Source organism: Squalius cephalus (assembly GCF_949319135.1).
Source record: "Squalius cephalus genome assembly, chromosome: 2".
NCBI lineage: Eukaryota > Metazoa > Chordata > Actinopteri > Cypriniformes > Leuciscidae > Squalius > Squalius cephalus.
In genome coordinates, this window is record NC_137123.1 from 50,063,474 (window position 1) to 50,082,213 (window position 18,740).

Sequence of the window (18,740 nt, forward strand, 5' to 3'; positions counted from 1 at the left end):
ACCCTAAACAATTTACCCGAGCTGTGAGTTTGTGGTCTAAATTAGTGAAAGTTTTATAGTGGCAAAAAAAAAATTAAATTGCGGACATCACGCAAAAAATAATAATATTTGTGATTCACAGATTCAAAAGCAAATGACTCTTATGAACAGGTTATTTTAATGGTTTGAATCAGTCTGACGAATCCCCCTCAGAGCGGTTACTGAATCAACATCTGATTTACTTCGGCCTATTAAACTGAGTTATCGTCTCGAAATAAAGTTTTGTGTACTGAAGGTTTGTAAAACAAATAGGCCAATCGTTAGTGACTTGTTGTTCACGGGGAGTATTTAAAGACAAATTACTTTTTAAAATACATTTTAATCTAAATGCATTACAGGCTGTAACATTTTGAATAGCCTAGGCCTATTTGGGTATACCTGAAAGTTTGTATAGCCTAGGCTAAACCTCACAAACTGTTTACCCATTCACCCAATACCGCGAGTCACTATAGATAAACGTCACCTCATTAGTAAACCAAGATCTTGTTGGCATATTTAGGTCTGTCCTGGTCAGTGGTCTGTGCGCAGTCATGGCTGATTTAGGGTCACTGCTTTGAGTGGATTTTAAGTGGCGCTTGACGCTTCTGAAAAGTTCAGTCTTAACTCCAGAAATGAGCTTGGGTTTCACTAAGCCCACACTTGACCCTTGACTTGAAAATTAATGTGTTTTTTATAATTCTATACTAAATAGGACTATATGAATATATTTTACACTTGAATATAGCAAAGTTGTAAATAAACCGCAATTACGCACGAGACCAATTTATTTGTCCACTGTTTTGGTAGTTTTGCTTTTATCTAAAAGCTGAGGCATAGCCTATTCCTATAACTAAATGTAATTTAGCCTACGTGTATAGTGGCTACACACTCTAATCTCCCGCTGCTGTGGCGGCTATGCGCAATTAATCTGGTGCCCGTGGGCGATCAAGCACCAGCGTTCATTGTTAGTCATGATGTTTAGCACAATAGGTATAATGCATTAGCATAGGGTGACTGCGGTGAAAGAGAGAAAGAGAGGGAGGTACATGGAGTTCGCATATCTTTAGTCAAAGGCAGATATAAAAGCGCCCGGTTCTCCTCCCGTGCGCACCGTGCCATTGTCCTTGCGCCTCTGGGAGAGAATCTAATAGCTGCTTATGGAGGGAAGTGACATGAGCGTTATCACAAGACCTCTGATTGTTATATTGCCTTCCAGATTGTTTGTTACCAACTGGGGAGACCATTCATTTTGATTTTATTTCAGGTAACACCCCAAACTGGGGAGAGGGGGGTGGGGAGTAGCCTACATCTCCCCAACCCCCCAAAACATAAAATTGTCAATATTGAAAAAAAAAAAAAACCTGTTGATCTCTAACATAGAAGATTCACACAGAACTAAATTCAACAAATAAAAATCTACATTGAACTAACCCAGCCAACAAAATATGTTCTAAGAACATTTTTATTACGGTTCCATTAAGTTATGGAAACTTTATTTCTGAATGTTCAAAACGTCGTTTTTTTATATTTAATTATTATAATTTTTTTGTTATGTGAACATTAAGAGAACATTACATTTTGCAAACATTATGGGAGTGTTACTTTTAAATGTTTTCTCAACACTCTGAAACAATTAGGTAGGCCTAGGAACATTACAAAATGTTAGATGTTTCAGAAAAAAACAGTTCATGAATGATAGATGTTTTTGTGCTAATGTTTTGAGTACATTATTAAAGGCCAGAAAACTTTGAACGAATAAGGCTGCTTTGAAACAATCTGTATTGTTATATAGCTCTATATAAATAAATGCGACTTGACTTGACATGAGATATACAGTAACTCAAGGTTAATAGTTCATAGCCCTGACAAGTGTTTTATTTTCCTCCCTTTCCAGATTTTCTCAACCTGAGGCGGAAATATCGCAGACACCACTGTCCAAAGAAGCGTTGTCTACCTCTTCACTCCAGAGTACCATTCCCTTGAGGTGAGACTTTAGTTCACATGCAGGCTATTTATTCCCTTTTATTACTCTGAGGAATGGGCAAATATTGAAAAAGAGTTATCAAAGGGGAGCATCATTAGCAAATCCAAATTCTGACATTCCTAGCATGTATTTGCTGACAAATAATCGTGAAATACCTTGAATTTACTTTTGTGACTCCTTGACAACACAAACTGATTCTTGACTAACAAGTGCGTGCACTTCATTTGAGAATGGTGTTTACCACTCCATTGTGATCTGTGGGTTTGTGTTCTGGAGAAAAGACGGCCAGATTAATTAACAAACCGCCTGTCGGATCTCTAGCGGCCCTAAGCCACAACAGAAACAGACGGAGGTACTTTGGGTTAAATACCCTGTACTAAATGAGCTGGGACATTATTGGATCTTTATAGCTGTGTGACTTTCTCTCGGACCGGGAGTAAACACAAACACTCCACACCCACCCACACATACACACACACAAAAGAGTGGAAACCTACATAGCCACACAGAGACACACAGACGGACGAGAAAAGCCCTACCCCCATAAATTCAACCCATTTTAACTATCTGCCACACACACTGTAAAACTTGGGTGGGACGCCTAGTAATGCCAGTCCTCAGAAACACCTGGTGGCCTTTTCAGTGAAGGGAGAACAGTTATGTAATGGTTTAGCAATGGAATTTAAAAGACAGAATTGAAGGAAAAAATTAATATAGCTATAAAAAACAGGCTTAAACTGATCATCAATTGTTTGATCATTAATTAATTAAAAACATAATTCAATGTTTCAAATTTTAGGTTGTTGGTTGGTGTATTTCTTAGGTTTTTAGTGAAAGCCTAAGCAAGGACAAAAGCTAATTAGTGCAAATTAGATATCAGCTAGAAGCATAAGAACATCTGAGGCTCAGTACTGTGAAATAGGCTAATGTTATTCTGTATTGTCCCTGTTAAATAAAACGTCAGATAAAATAAAATATATCAAATAAAAGTAGTCAGACTAAACGAGGATTATCAAATATTAAATACCATACCAAGGGGGTCATAAGGTGGTACAGGGGTGAATGAAGTTTGTGTGTGAGGTTATGGGGAGAAAATGTCTCCTCAAAGACAGCAATTTCCAAAATCCTTGTCGGGAAATGTTTTGGTCCCCATGAGGAAAACAGCTGCTAAATCATACTAAGTAAAAATAAAAAAAAAAAAAATGCATTACGTTTTCTGTGATGTGTAGACTTAGGGGACAGAATATACAGTTTGTACAAAATCATTATGTCTATGAAAAGTCCCCATGGAAACCCAACATGTGTGTGTGTTTTTTGGCTGCTAAAGGCCTTTTTGTTACTTAAAAAGCAACTTGGAGTCGGTTCTTTCATAAAAATTCACCTGACCCCTCAAAATTATTTATAATTTTAAATAAACCTATTATTTATAACTCTTACTAAAACTTGTAAACAAATATCTTGATGTTACATTGAACATTTTACCTTTCACCATCATAAAATATTTAAAATAACTTCATAAAAAAAATAATACACTTTTTAAAATAACTTTTTACACCACACAGGTCATTAAATGCAAACTTTTGTTGAACATGGCATATTCCTTTCCCAAAACCATTTGTAACCAACATAAATAAATAGAGTACATAGGAACTTGAAGTGTGTTTTAAAGTACATTTTTATCTAGTAAATGATATTGTATCAATGTATTGTATTATAATATGAATTATATTGTATATATATTACAGTGCATTAGTTTTCTTTATCTTGACACGATCATTGAACCATGAGCACATGTTGTAAATGGTGATATGTGTGACACTGTATCTGCGGGGACACACATTCACTGTGACAGCCTACCGGAGCCGCCTACTGTTTTCAGACACTCTGGAGAGGTTGTCACCTTTAACCTTTACTCTGTGACCCCCACACAATGAGCCAGAGCTAGTCTGGAGTTAACAAAACACACAAACAGACACAAACACACACACACATATATATAGAATCAATGTCTAAAAGAAAAGCTGCACAAAGATCACATAAATATCCATTCCATAGCCGTGCATTGTGGATTTAAACTATTTGTTTTGTTCTCCATCAGGTTTTACAACTCTAGAGGAACCTCTACGCAACTATCCTTGTGATGCTTCTTCAAGCATTAGGAAAACCAAAGACCACCAATGGATGGAAAAAGTTTCATATCAGACTCCCTGAGGGCTGTTCATTCGCCCATATATTGTAACCAAGCCATGTTAGTCACTTCTGTATAGAGGGAGTGTATTGTTTTATGAATGTTAGTGAACAAGTTATGGGGAGATCCATTGCAACAGAACAAGCTAAAAAAACTCATCGCTCAATCAGTTTGAGTTTGCCAGAATCATTGTAAATAGTAAGGACTGAATGAAATGTTTATATGTAAGTTATGCACTTCAAATGTTTTATTATTATCCTGATTAAATAAAAAGTGTATTGTCTTTTCACCTGGGCTCAACGCGTCTTATAATCCATACGGCTTGTCAAAGTCTTTCAAATTCACAAGCTGCTACTGTATGAAAAGAGGAAAAAGAGTGTGTTATACTGGGATCACTAGACTGTATTGTTCCATTTTTGATTGACAGCTTCCAAAATGAAACATTCCCAATCCAAGATGGAGATTTATTTTAGCCTCTTTTAACATGGATCCATAGACGATTTCCAAAAACAGATGTTCATGTTCAACACTTTTATCCCAAGTTTCATGTCACCAAAATTGACCCCTGTAGACCCTCATGACTGTATGTAAAGGTCATTAAGTCTTTTAAATTATAAGATAAGTTTACCTTTTCTTTAAACCATAAAATGGCATGTGGTGCAACCCATCAAAAATGATTTATAATTAGAGTAAGGATTTATAATTTTGTACTAATACTTGTAAAAAAATATCTGGATATCACATTGAAAAGTTTACCTTTAACCATCATAAAATGTCTAAAAACTTTTCAAAATAATAATTAAGATGTGTACACTTACCTATGCTCACAGTGCAAAGAATTTTTTTTTTTTTAGGTTACACCACACGTCATTAAATGTAAACTTTTATTAAACATGGCACAAAAAAACTCCAAATCCATTTGCAACCAAGAGTGCAATTCTAAGAACTTGATGTGTGTTCTAAACTACATTTTCTATCTAGTATTATCTTATCCCTTTCTTTATCTAGACGTCCACATCACCTACCGGACTCAATAAAATGTGTTAATTTTTATTCCCAAAAAGTTTCAGTCAATTTTATCCACATTATTTTACATTAAAAATGCAGTAGTTCAAACAATCTGTGAGATTAAGCAACAGGTAAAAAGGTCAGTATTTAACAAAGTTTTCTGGCTCCTACACACCACCAGAAAAACACAATTCTTGCACACAAAATCAGCACAGACCCTCAAAGCAAAAATACAAATTATGAACAATATAAGTCAAATTAAGTACACAATTAACTCAACTGCTGTACCCTCTTGTTCATGCTCTCACATACATGCACACAGAGAAACGGAAGTCGCACGATAAAGCTTTTGGTTTGATAAGATCACGCTATCCCACAAAGTCATAATGAGCGTCTTTATTGAACATTTCTGCAGCAGAGGGTTTTTGACTTCCCAATTGCGGCCATTGTCTACACAGACTTGTCGTCATGGAAACACGAGAGTGTCGTTAGAGAGGTTACCAAGGATCGTTTCCCACAAAAAGTCTTCTGATCAGTGAGCCATGGCTGCTGATGCCAGTCAAGATAGACGCACTCTCACACACACACACACACACACACACTCGCACGCACCGCTTCAGATCCCATCATAAGCACAAGCAGTCCTGAGTCACTCTCTCTGTTTGCACGTGTCAGGCTCTGATCTACTGGCCGGTCAGCGTGAGGATCCTCCTGCTCAGAACGCTGTTGTGCCGTTTCAGATAATCAATCAGGTCCGCCTGCTTTTCCACCACATCCTCCAGACTGGAGCCGTCCCTGTCAAATAAACCACAGAACACATGTGCACCTGTTTGACCTGTCTACAGCACATGGGCTTGAAATGTGTGTGTGTGTGTGTGTGTGTGTGTGTGTGTGTGTGTGTGTGTGTGTGTGTGTGCATCTATGAAAACACTAGTCACACACAAAAAAAAAAAACAGTACATTTAGAGATGCCCCAATATGGTCTGTTTTGACCGATACAGATAACTATATACTGTTCAGTATGAGAGATCAATCCGCATTTTGTGAGACGCCAAACGTCTACTGTGGAAAACTGCTCTCATTATAAAACGCGTGCAAGTGCAGTGAGTGAACAAGCTTTCTTTTACTACAACTGTTAAACTAATTTAGGCCTACTACACTGTAAAAAATGATTGTAATTTTAATGGTAAAAATGCTACAGTGAAAAACTGTTAATTGGTTAACAGAAAGTTTCCGTACTATATACGGTAAATAACTGTGATAGATCTAATGGTACATTTAATGCCGTTAAATTTACAGTTTTTGAAAGTGAAAAAGAACAACTCATTGTATAATTTACAGTGAAAAAAACGTAAATTGACATTCCCACAATTCCCTGCGTGACACTTCACATTTTATGTATTTTTGTTGAAATAACTGTTTCTTCATAGTTTTCTTCATTTTTTCTAATCAGTTATGTACATTAGGGTTTTATGTTACATTTAATGTTGTTAAATTAATGTTTATTGCATTTTTAAAATTTCATGTGTGTTACCGTGATGGTGTTTAATGTTTGTGTGAATAACACTGTGCAGCTTCTATATAATAGTATTAACTTTCTTGTGGAAGAGCTGCTTGTGATGAGCTTTGATTGATCATGTGACTCTCATTACTGCTGTGATTGGTGGTTATCAGTGTATTACAATGGTACAAAACAGATATTAATACTTCAATAGGATGGTAAATTCACATTATATCAGATAATAAAATACGGTTTATTACTGTAAATTTTAAGTTAAGTCTGTAAAACCAATAATGTTGCTACCGTATTTTTGACGGTAAAGTTCTGGCAACCACAGCTGCCGGTTTTGTACCGTAAAAATCACAGTTAAATTTTTTACAGTGTACGACGCTCTGGAATAAAGAAATTATACATGCCTACAGCCCAACTTTTTATTTTTATTTTAAGTAAACTTGAAAAAAATCTGGGTTTCTGCAGGTTTTAAACAAACGCAAAAACAACAACAAATATCTGCCAATGGGCTTAGAAAAATCTTTTTTTTTTCTATTTTTCTCAGTGTCACATAGATCTTAAGAAATTATTCGAATATGCTGATTTGGTGCTCAAGGAATAAACAGCGAACGATTCAAGAACAGCATTTATTTGAAATGATTTTTTTTTGTTACAATGTGAAAGTCTTTACAGAAAGTTTTGATCTATTTAATGTTCCCTTGCCGAATATTAAAATACATATCTTACTGACCCCAAGCTTTTGAATGGGACTATATATATTCCAATGTGTTAAGAACTTTCTGCTATTGTATTGGTTTTAAAATGAAGAGCAGTTTCCAGTGTACATTAAGTAAATAGGCTAGTAATTATTTCTGTTGTTAACTTTATAATAAACAAATTAAATGAAGAGATATGAGTGTTACTAAAGTTTTAGTTACTAGACCGATATAATTAAAAAGTGAAATTTATAAAACGATAATCTTTAAAAAAATATTCTTTGATTATTTACCAATTACAATTTGTATGTATACTACTGGTCGACTGATATGGGTTTTTCTATGCCCAATATGGAGATGCAAATGCTAAAATAAAATACTTATTTACTCTACTGAAAAAAAACAAAAAAAAACAGAATGGACAAAAATTCACATTATCAACTTAAAAAGGCTGTTGGTTTACTAATACTTCTGCTAAACGGCTTCTCAAAATGGTCCAATATAAGCTGATTAATATGTCTATTATATATATATATATATATATCCATCACCAATGTGTGTTACCTGAAGCCTGTTTCGGTATGCACTTCGCGGCTTCTCAAAATGGTCCAATATAAGCTGATTAATATATATATATATATATTTATATAATATATCCATCACCAATGTGTGTTACCTGAAGCCTGTTTCGGTATGCACTTCGCTGGAGCAGCCATGAGATCGCTCCTGTTCAGTCACATCAGGATGGGGCTTCTTGCTATTAAACTTCCTCACATGTACTGAAACACACAAAATACAAAGAGATAATTGTACAAAAAAAATAACACAGGTAAGGTTTTCTCCACCCCCCTCTCATTCTTCTTTCCTTCCAAAAACACTAAATATACAGCGGGGTCCAAACGTCTAAGATCACAATGGCTACTCCTTTAACATGATAAACAGCGAGAGTATTTACCATTGACAAAATGAGACAAGTTAAAATTGAGCCAGACAGAAATGTTGATAGCTGTAGTGTGCGTCTGACGGCGCAATGTGAGCTAGGTGTGTGAAGACACACGTTCAGTGTGTGTGAGCAGGAGTCACGTTCAGCGCGGATACTCTTCACCACAAGGTGTGCTAGTAGACGCGTGGTTAGTGTGTGTTTTGGGAGCGTGAGAACGCAGGGCAACTGTGGGATTTCACACGTCACTTCCCTCCTCTCTCACACCTTTAATGTATCTCTCAATCAGCAAACTTTCACTTCCTACACTGGGAAGAACAGCGAGTTCAAGCATATTCGACCAGAATCTGAACCAAATATTCTAGAGTCCACAATATGTGCATGATATCTAAAGAGTGGGAAAGAGAGAAAAAAAATTGTATAGCGAGTAAATTTAAAATATATTGACAATTATTTGGATAGATTTCTCTCTTTCAACATTCCATGCCTTTCTTCAAGCTTCCAAAAGTCAAACCAAAGTCACACACAGAGGAAATAATAGTGTACAAATATATAGCTAAATTAATTATTTTCTAAATAATAAAATCTTCAAGTCAAGTCAAGTTTATTTATATAGCGCTTTTCACAATACAGATTGTATCAAAGCAGCTTCACAGTATTAAATTAAAATAATACATCAATGTTTGTTTCTAGTGTAAAACGTCCACGTTTGGTAATGCTGATCAATAGTAAATGTTGATTGATTAATTAAATTAAATATCCCCAACTGAGCAAGCCAAAGGCAACAGTGGCAAGGAACCGAAAAATCTCCATCAGGTGACCTAATGGAGAAAAAAAAAACCTTGGGAGAACCCAGGCTCAGTCGGGGGCCAGTTCTCCTCTGGCGTTTATGAACTAGAGGTCGGATTTAACTGTAAGATTAAAAGTATTATATGAATGCCTGGCTGAAGAGAAGCGTCTTTAATCTAGTTTAAAACTGGGACAGCGAGTCTGAGCAACGAACAGTATCAGGAAGGCTATTCCAGAGTTTTGGAGCTAAATGTGAAAATGCTCTCCCTCCTTTTGTGGATCTGGATATCCTAGGTATGACCAAAAGCCTCGAATTTAGTGATCTTAAAGAGCGCGATGGATTATAGGGCGATAGAAGGTCCGTTAAATAGACTGGAGCTAAGCCGTTTAGGGCTTTATAAGTCAGTAGCAATACCTTGTAATTAATACGGAACTTTATAGGTAACCAATGTAGTGATGATAAAATCGGTGTTATATGATCATATTTTCTTGATCTAGTAAGAACTCTAGCGGCGGCATTTTGGACTAACTGTAGCTTGTTTATTAAGGATGCAGGACAAACATTCAACACTGGAAACTATATAACCGTTAAGACGTTTGGGTTCAGCAATATGTTTTTTTTAAAATAAATTAATTATAAGCATTCATTGTAATAAATTGATCAAAAGACAAGACTAATGAAATAGACATTTTTGTCTGACCATTTTACATGCAAAAATGTCTATTTCAAATAAGTACTGTCATTTTAAACTTTCTACACATTAAAGAATTCTGGGGGGGGGGGGGGGGATAGCGTGCTTTACCCAGAAATATTATGCAGAAGAAAGAAGAAAGTGTAGAAGAAATGTTTTTGAGCACCGAATCAGCATATTGGAATGATTTCTGACAGTGAAGACTGGAGTAATGGCAAAATTTATATTTTTCATCACATTAATTAATAAATTACATTCTAAAATATATTAAAATAGAAAACAGTTCTATTGTAATAATATTTTACAATATTACAGTTTTTACTGTATTGTTTTGATTAAATACGGCCTTTGTGAGCTGGAATAGACTTCTTTCAGCATTTTTAAAAATGTCACCGACCCAAACTTTTGAACGGTAGTTTAACTGTATTATTTGCAGTGATGTACAACATGATAAAGGTTTGTTTCTGGGTGGAATTGTTCAGCTGTCTTGGCCATGTTGCGGAAATCCCCAGACAACTATTTTCTCCTCAAGCACAGAAAAAGAAAACTTTTCAGCCACATACCAATGCCAGTTCGCCACTGGTCAGTCAAAACAGGTAATATACTATAATACCACTTGCGGTTTACAGACAAAATGCACAGAAGACATTCAAGTTTGCTAGCGATCGGCAGCAGATCCCTTACATCTAGAGCGACAATGACAGAGACAGAGCAATGCTTGAGATGTTAATGATACTTGGTGATATTTGTCTCTGCATTTTAATATTGAAATAATAACATGCTTATCCTCAAATGCTAATGCATCTTAAAGGTGGTGCTATAGGATCAAACATATCTGTCTAAATATAATCTACAAATCAAAGTGGAAAATATCTCAGGGTCTCTGAATACACTCTAATTACACCATAATCACCTAAAACATTAACACACACATACACAAACCTCCGCGTTGTTCCTGACCCACACCTGGCCAACCCATCACAAACACACCAATCAGATAAAACTGCTCTTTCTTCAATCACCTGCAGGAAATGGGGGCCAACAGGCCATTGAGTTGGGCAGGAAGGAGATCAGGGATTCCCTCTTTAGAGATAATGCACACCTTTTCTTTCTCTCGCTCTGAAGTGCCATATAAGTGTAATATATAATAGTAAATGGAGCTTAAGCATTTATTTGAGACAAATACAGTGTATATGCGAGTTTAGATATGTAATGTTGTAAGGTTATTAGGGTAATTCGTCAGATATGTCACCATACATCGAGAATAGGCTTTAAAGAATGTTTTTAAAGAGAAAGAGTGACAGTCTTTCTGATATACGTGTCACATTCCTTATATCTTTGCTAAACAGTAATGCTTCCCTCCTCAAAAGACACCGTACAAATAAACACCATTACAATAAACCAAACCCAGCGGTCAATAATTCATGACATTTGCATTCTAACACAATGTTGCATAGAAGTCCAATCCATAGAAAAATGTTAGCACTTTTGTGCGACATACACTCGCTCTTAGAACTGAGAAGCATTTCATTCTGGAGCTCGGGATGAAAAGCACGGTCCACTTTAAATCAATGTGTTCCCTCAAGCATCATATTTCTCCATTTCATTCCAATGGCATCCTTGAGCACATTTGAACATGACGGGGGCCGAGCGCATGTTCTCCGTGCATCGCGGTAAAACAATGCCGGTCCCAATCACCTCCCTCGCCCCCTTTGAAGGGCCCTAAACTTCCTTTGAAGTGCAGAGGCGGCATACGGCCCATACAGAACGCTGCATTCATGTTCAAATGAAGAGAGAGAGGCAGAGATACAACATCACAGAGGACACTTCAAAGACCCTGGAGCATGACTCTGACCTAACTGCACCTTCCTTTAGGAAAGGGACAGAGAGATGGATATATGGATAGGAGGAGATAAACGGTGCTTAAATGGATAGAGATCATTCGTTAGCACAATAAATGTGAAGAAAATAATTGGTTTTTTGATCGAGACTAGGGTTAATTTTTTTGGAATCATCTCAAGTGCGAGTGACCAAAAAGAAGTTTCCTAAATTTGTCAGTCTAGCTACAGCCACTTTTTAATTTTTTTTAAACTGAATATATATTTTTTATATTATCAGCATAACAATTTGAGTGAAAAGTTTAAATAAAAAATGAATATGAATTTCAAATTTTCAGCAGCACTCAAGCTTAATGAGATCCAGTTTGTGCGAACCCTGATGATCATGTTATTTTATCCACAAGGTTTTAAAACGCTCCAAGGAGCATCCTGTGCTTCAACGGAAGCAAAAATAGAAATATAAAAGGCGCAGAATGCTAAATATTTCATATCAATTTTACATCAAAATTTGAAAAATAAATAAATACATAAAACATTGTGAAAACGTTATTTCCAGATTTTTAATCAAAGATTTTTGATGTGGACTTTTGAACCTCACTGGACCTATACATTAAAAAATTGGGGTTTAGTAATGTTTTTGAAACACTTAGACTACATTTATTTGATATTATTATGAATACAATTTATAAAAAATGTAAAATAACTTAAAATGTAATTTATTCCTGTGATTGAATTCCTCAATTTTAGCATAATTACTGCAGTCTTCAGTGTCACATGATCCAACAGAAATCATTCTTATATGTTGATTTGATGCTTAAGAAGCATTTATAATTTCCTATTGTACTATCAATGTTGAAAATAGTTGTGCAGCTTAATATTTTTGTGGAAACCATGAAAAAACTTTTTCTTTGATGAATAGAAAGCAGAGCATTAATTTAAAACAGAAATCCTTTGTATCATTAAAAATATCTTTACTGTCACTATTGACCTATGTAATGGATTCTTGCAAAAAAGTATACATTTCTTTCTTTTTTTTTTACTGACTGCAAACTATTGAAAGGTAGTGTATAAGCATACAAACACAAAATAAAACACATCTAAAAGATTTTCCTGTGAAAGAGTGATATATGAGACACAAGGTGATATCTACTGATAGACCTCATTGAGAATGAAGTGAGCGAGTGAGGGTGTGTCTCTATAGATAACATGTGGTCAAGCTTCACTTCACTAATCATCTCTGGAATCCAGGCACTGATACGAGAATGTGTGTAAGTGTGTGTGTGTGTCAACAGTAAAGACAATGCCATGGTGTATTAGGGTGGGGTGGATTCAGGTTGCCTTTGGCAAAGATGAGCTGTGTGTCCATAACAAGCCTCTTCCCCCCCACATATGGTCTTTCTCTTTGACATTCTCTCAAATATCCCCCATCTTCTCCATCCCTTTCCACAGGTGAGAAAAGAGTTATTTGTTATTTTATCATAAGGAGCACAGAATGCGAGAAAAAGAGGCTGAGAGGGACAACAGCTGCCTAGTGTGTTTCTAAAGGGGATAAGGACAGAAGCTTGGGTATTGTAATGCATGCTGGGGGAGGTGTGCATGTACAGTCCTTGTGGCAACTACTACTTGCAATTAGCCACCAAAACAAGTGGATTTTTTGTGAGCGGTAGCATTGCAGAGAATAGCTAATATATGATGATGTGAGCTTCACAATGACCAATGTTTTCTACAGAGAAACTAAAACTACATAATTCTACTGTCAGAAGGACAACATATAGAGCAAAAAATACAGCTTAATAGCCAGTGAGATATATAGATTATATTGGCAGGCAGGTGTAGCAAAAATATGTGTGAGAAAAATATAGGAGGTTTGGGGTATGATTCCGTATTAGAATAAACCATGAAGAAATTTTGTGCGAATGTAACCAGTGTGTGGGAGTACCTGTATATCTAATCAAGCATATAAGTGACAGCAGTAGTTCCAGACAGATGATGGACAACAGAAGATATACAGACAGATTCTTCACACTTGCATCCAGCAGAGAGGATGGAGCAATTACAGTCAGGATCAATGCATTACCTACATAAAAGAGAAGAGAGAGCATTATATCAGACATGAATATCTGTATTAGCCATTTAAAAAAACTGTTGATCACTGGTTATTTCATTGATTATGGCTTATTAACTAGGTAACACACTGCATAAAATCTGTGATTTAGTCGTGGTTCAGTTCGAATCAATTTGGTATGATTCACAATTATTTGCCCAAAACGTACACTACTGTTAAAAAGTTTGGGATCTGTGAGAATTTTTTATATATTTTTGAAAAGACGTCTATTATGCTCACGAAGGCTGCATTTATTTGATTAAAAAAATATAGCAATATTGTGACATTTTATTACAATTCGAATTAACTGTTTTCTCTTTTGATATATTTTAAAATGTAATTCATTCCTGTGATGGCAAAGCTGAATTTTCAGCATCATTACTCCAGCTCTTCAGTGTCACATGATCCTTCAGAAATCATTCTAATATGCTGATTTGCTGCTCAAGAAATATTTATTATTATTAATGTTGAAAACAGTTGTGCTGCTTAAAATATTTGTCATATTTTTTTATATTTTGTGGAAAATGTTTTTTTTAAAAATCAGAATACTTTGATCAATAGAAAGTTTATAAGAAGATAATTTATTTTAAATAATTTTTTTCTAACATTTTAAAAGTCTTTACTGTCACATTTGATCATTTGAATGATTCCTTGCTAAATAAAAGTTTTTTTTTTTTTTTTGGAATGGTAGTGTAAATGTTATCATATTAGAATATTGACAAAGACAGTACACCAGGATTTAGATTGTATTAAGGATAATAAATGAAAGCAACTACATCAAATTAATTTCATAATCTAAAACAGATCTCAACTCTGACCCTTGAGGTCCACTTTTTGCATAGTTTTCCTCCAAATCGAACACACCCAAACAAGCTAATCAAGGTCTTCAGGATTACATGAAAAATATAGGAGAGCTTTATCAGGTTTGGAGCTAATCTCTGCAGGAAAAAAGTTCAGAACCCCCTGATCTAAACATTCCATAATCAATGTTTATTAATACTCCTAATGATAGCTTCTGTGCTGCCATCTAGTGGTCATTTGTGAACTATAACACTGGTATTTGGACAGAATACTTAAATTAGCATTAGCAAGTTATTTATGGAGATTCCCTGTATGAAGTGGCAAAGAAACAGAGGGGGAAATGTGACATGAACATGGTGTGAAATATCTTTTCACCTGCAGAGTGAATGAGCAGAGGAAGGTTTTTTATTCCTCGGGTCAACCTGTAGAAGTCCAGGTAACCTCTCCGTCTCACAGCGCTATGTTGACGCTGGACAAATCTGTCAAATATAAAGACCATCACCCAGAGTGCAACTTTCCCCAGTAACACCACAGTCTTGGAGTCGATCCCCTGCAATGCTGCAGTGCACTCAGGAGTGTGCTCATCAGATATCCAGCAAAATAATGTGATAGCAATACACAACGCCACATAAACCACCTGCAAAACACAGAGAAATGACTCAAAAAGTACATAGTGAGTGTGTCTGCAACAGGTTTATTATTATAACTGAAAGTAGAATTTCCAGTCAAGTCTGGAACAACATGAAGGTGAGTAAATAACAGATTTGCCATACTTTAACTTTTCTGAGTTGGGCAACAGTGTATGTTTTTGCAATGGTCTGTTTCTACTCACATGAAAAAACGAGAGGACACTCACTGCCCAATGAGTGGGTAATCCCTGAAACTCTCTCTTGATTACTGACTCAAGTGCATCTTGGGATACAAGTGGTCCATCAATGAGAGGGTCATCGTCAGTGCTTTGTGTAAAATCTACATTTGTGTTATTCTAGTCACCAAAACAAGAGAGACACATACAGGTTAGGTCGTGCGTTGTAATAGTCATAGCATCCATACACTACAGCAATTTGCTGAAAGCTGCTTTGCTAGCATTAATTGTTACTTTGAACTGAAGTCATGCATTTCAAAGTGTTAATGCATGAACTATATTAGGGCCCAATAATGACTCTCTATTCCAAAAAAAAAAAAAAAAAAAAAAAAAAAAAGATTGTAAAAGGTTCCTGTCACCAGCTAAACGACCTAGAGAATAGCGCCATTATCAAAACATTGGTGACACGAATAGCAGCGTCATTATAAATAAAGACCAAAGAGACACTGAAAGTAGGCTTAACTCCTATAAAAACTATAGTGTAGCCTATATTATTATTATTATTATTATTATTCAACTACTAACGTTACATAGAAACAAACAGACAACCAAAAGCAACAGCACAGAGAAACACGTGTTGTTACTTAAATATACACATAACGTTAAACCATTAAAGCAATCTGTCATTATCAAGGATATTTATAAAGGAACAGCTGCATTTCAACTGCTCTCGTGACCCTGATTTCGTACACGTTTTTACAACAAGTAGTAAGAACAGCAAGAGAAACAAAATAATTATACACACGCCATAAGCCGATGTGCGCTCGGACTCCATGACCGATCATCACAGGCAAAGCCAAAACTCTAGATTTAAGCAAAAACCTCCGACATAAACATTTCTAAATTGGATTTCCGGGTGGCTGGCGATATAACCAATCCTACTATTACAAAGGCATGGCATATGAATATTAATTTCGTTACGCGGCGCTCGTCCTTTACTCTTAGGTGATTGGCTTTGAGTAGGACGTCAGTAGGCGGAACCAGAGGGTGACACCGGATGTATGCAGCTGACACAGAAAGAGTCCGCCATATTGGTCCGGGCAAGACTGCTGCTTTTCTGGACAAAAAGCACAATTACCTTCACATTCTTCCCAATTAATTAGAATCTCACTAGTTAGAACTTGAAAATGATTTATTGTCATAAGGAATTTTACTAAATAAATCTCGCTTGATTTGTTTTTGTTTTCTTGCAGGCGCGGATTTATGGGTGGGCCTGGGTGGGCACGTGCCCACCCAGATTGACCGGTGGCCCACCCAATCAGATTAATAAAAACAATTTAAATTTTTAATTTTAATAATAATAATAATAATGAATTAATAAATAATTTCATTTTAATAGTTTCCTGAGGACATTTATGTACAATAGCTGCGAAAAATAGCTACAAAAGAAAAATATTATGTCGGCATATCACGTGTCAGTCCAGTGATGCTATCACGCAACACCACTCTCTACTTGCGACTCGCGTAACAGACAGATGAACTTCAGGTTTAAAGCAGCCGCGGAGGGCTGACTGACATGAGTACAAGGTAGTTAAATTCACTACCTACGTACCGATCTGCTATAGTTGACATATTTATCAGGCGTGCGTGTTACATAGGCGTAATTTGCGAGTGGGGCGGGTGGGACATGTCCCCACCACTTTTTAAAACATTTCGCGGCACGAATGTACCAATTCTACAAATAAACATCTCCAGTTAACCAGCAGAGCATTCATTTCGTTCGTTTGTTAAATAAGAGACGATCTAGCGCTGAAATGTGTTTTTAAAATCAAGTGATGAAAGTGCTTGTTGCCGCTGCGATCAGTGGCGCTGATACAGTGTTCTCTCGTGTGGCTCGCGCACACCGCCGCACTGTCTTGACTCGACGCGCGCTTCAATCCGTTGCGGATACTCTCTATTCGTTCTGGTGAAATCACACATCATAATGCACACGTGTCCCTCCTTGATATACAACCACTGGTGAACATAATCAGTTTTGATGAAAAAAAAAAAAAAAAAAAAACTATGCTGGTGCGGACTAGACCCCACAACCTCTGACACTGTTGGCGAAAGTTCTACCACTGGACCATTTAGGTGTACGTTGTCCAACTTGGCGAATCTATGTATTTTAGTCACACAACAAATCTATTATACAGCATATATTAGGCTACATCTCATTAAACGACAAATGTAGCATACTATTTAAATCGATGGACATCGTAATGTTATTGTACAATGTACATATATCTAATTTAGCAAAGTTACGCCACTGGGCGTGTAGCCTATATAAGCTTAAAAAACCGAGGCCCCCCCGTATATTCACCAGGCCCACCTATTAATGACATTCTGTATCCGCCACTGTTTTCTTGGTTAAAGGAGAAGTTCACTTTTAAAATGAAAATTCTGTCATCATATACTCACCCTCATGTTGTTTCAAACCTGTATGAATTTCTTTCTTCTGCTGAACAGAAAAGAAGATATTTAGAAGATTATCAGTAACCAGACAGTTTTTGGGTCCCATTGACTTCCATAGTAGGAAAAAAATATACTATGGAAGTCAATGGGACCCAAAAACTGTCTGGTTACTGATAATCTTCTAAATATCTTCCTTTCTGTTCAGCAGAAGAAAGAAATTCATACAGGTTTGAAACAACATGAGGGTGAGTATATGATGACAGAATTTTCATTTTAAAAGTGAACTTCTCCTTTAATAATTGTGGAGACATCCATAATGTAATATAATTTAATGTACATGAAATACGCATAACGTTTTTCATTGTGGAAATGTTTTATTTTTCTGTCTTCATCACCGGCATTTTAGCTTTTTCACTTGAATCACGTCAAAGGATAATTTCAAATAAATGTGAAGATAATTGTGAACATGGTCTATCATGCTTTTCATGCTCTGTCCTGAAGATTTACATGCTCTGATCCATTGAAAGAGTTTAAAACCCTAAGACTTTCAATCTTATGACATTTAAAAAAAACAACAAAAAAAAAAAACCATTTAAAACATTAAGTATTAAATGTTAAAAAATATATTATGATCTAAATCAAGAGTGCAATAAGCATGAAATCAATAATACAATGTGTCACAATTATTTATGACTGTTTTGACCCAAATTAAGTTTTGACAAAAGTTGCTGTAGCCTACTTTTTATTAAACTGATGTATAAAGAACTTGAAAACAAAGAAAAGGTACATTTGTGAATATTTGGAGATCACAAAACTATTAATCTGATTAATTTTCAAGGACACTAGTACTTCCTCATAGTTAAAGGGATAGTTCACCCAAAAATCATTTACTCACCCTTGAGTTGTTCCAA

The 18,740-nt window shown here is 35.9% G+C and overlaps 2 protein-coding genes across 2 annotated transcripts in view; one reads left to right on the forward strand and one right to left on the reverse strand.

Moving 5' to 3' along the window:
* Nucleotides 1-4,478, forward strand: part of LOC307153636 (uncharacterized protein) — a 5,380-nt gene extending 902 nt beyond the window's left edge. The window contains exons 2-3 of the mRNA XM_079863211.1: nucleotides 1,913-2,002; nucleotides 4,101-4,478. Coding sequence (XP_079719337.1) covers nucleotides 1,913-2,002; nucleotides 4,101-4,143 — 133 coding nt within the window. The 3' untranslated portion in view covers nucleotides 4,144-4,478. The remainder of the gene's footprint in view (nucleotides 1-1,912; nucleotides 2,003-4,100) is intronic.
* A 163-nt stretch (nucleotides 4,479-4,641) lies between these two features.
* Nucleotides 4,642-16,358, reverse strand: tmem192 (transmembrane protein 192). The gene is made up of 6 exons (XM_079857257.1): nucleotides 16,181-16,358; nucleotides 15,403-15,555; nucleotides 14,946-15,207; nucleotides 13,605-13,742; nucleotides 8,083-8,185; nucleotides 4,642-5,993 (listed from the first exon to the last, which is right to left on the reverse strand). The coding sequence occupies exons 1-6, from the start codon at nucleotides 16,208-16,210 to the stop codon at nucleotides 5,882-5,884; spliced, it is 798 nt and encodes a 265-aa protein (XP_079713383.1). The 5' UTR covers nucleotides 16,211-16,358; the 3' UTR covers nucleotides 4,642-5,881.
* Nucleotides 16,359-18,740: the final 2,382 nt, after the last annotated feature.

Coding starts and splice junctions, on each gene's coding strand:
- tmem192 (XM_079857257.1), bottom strand. CDS start 16,210: ATGGAGTCCGAGCGCACATCGGCTTATGGC. Junction 15,556..16,180: donor AGCGCACATCGGCTTATGGC/GTGTGTATAATT, acceptor TTTGGTGACTAG/AATAACACAAATGTAGATTT. Junction 15,208..15,402: donor GTGTCCTCTCGTTTTTTCAT/GTGAGTAGAAAC, acceptor TGTGTTTTGCAG/GTGGTTTATGTGGCGTTGTG.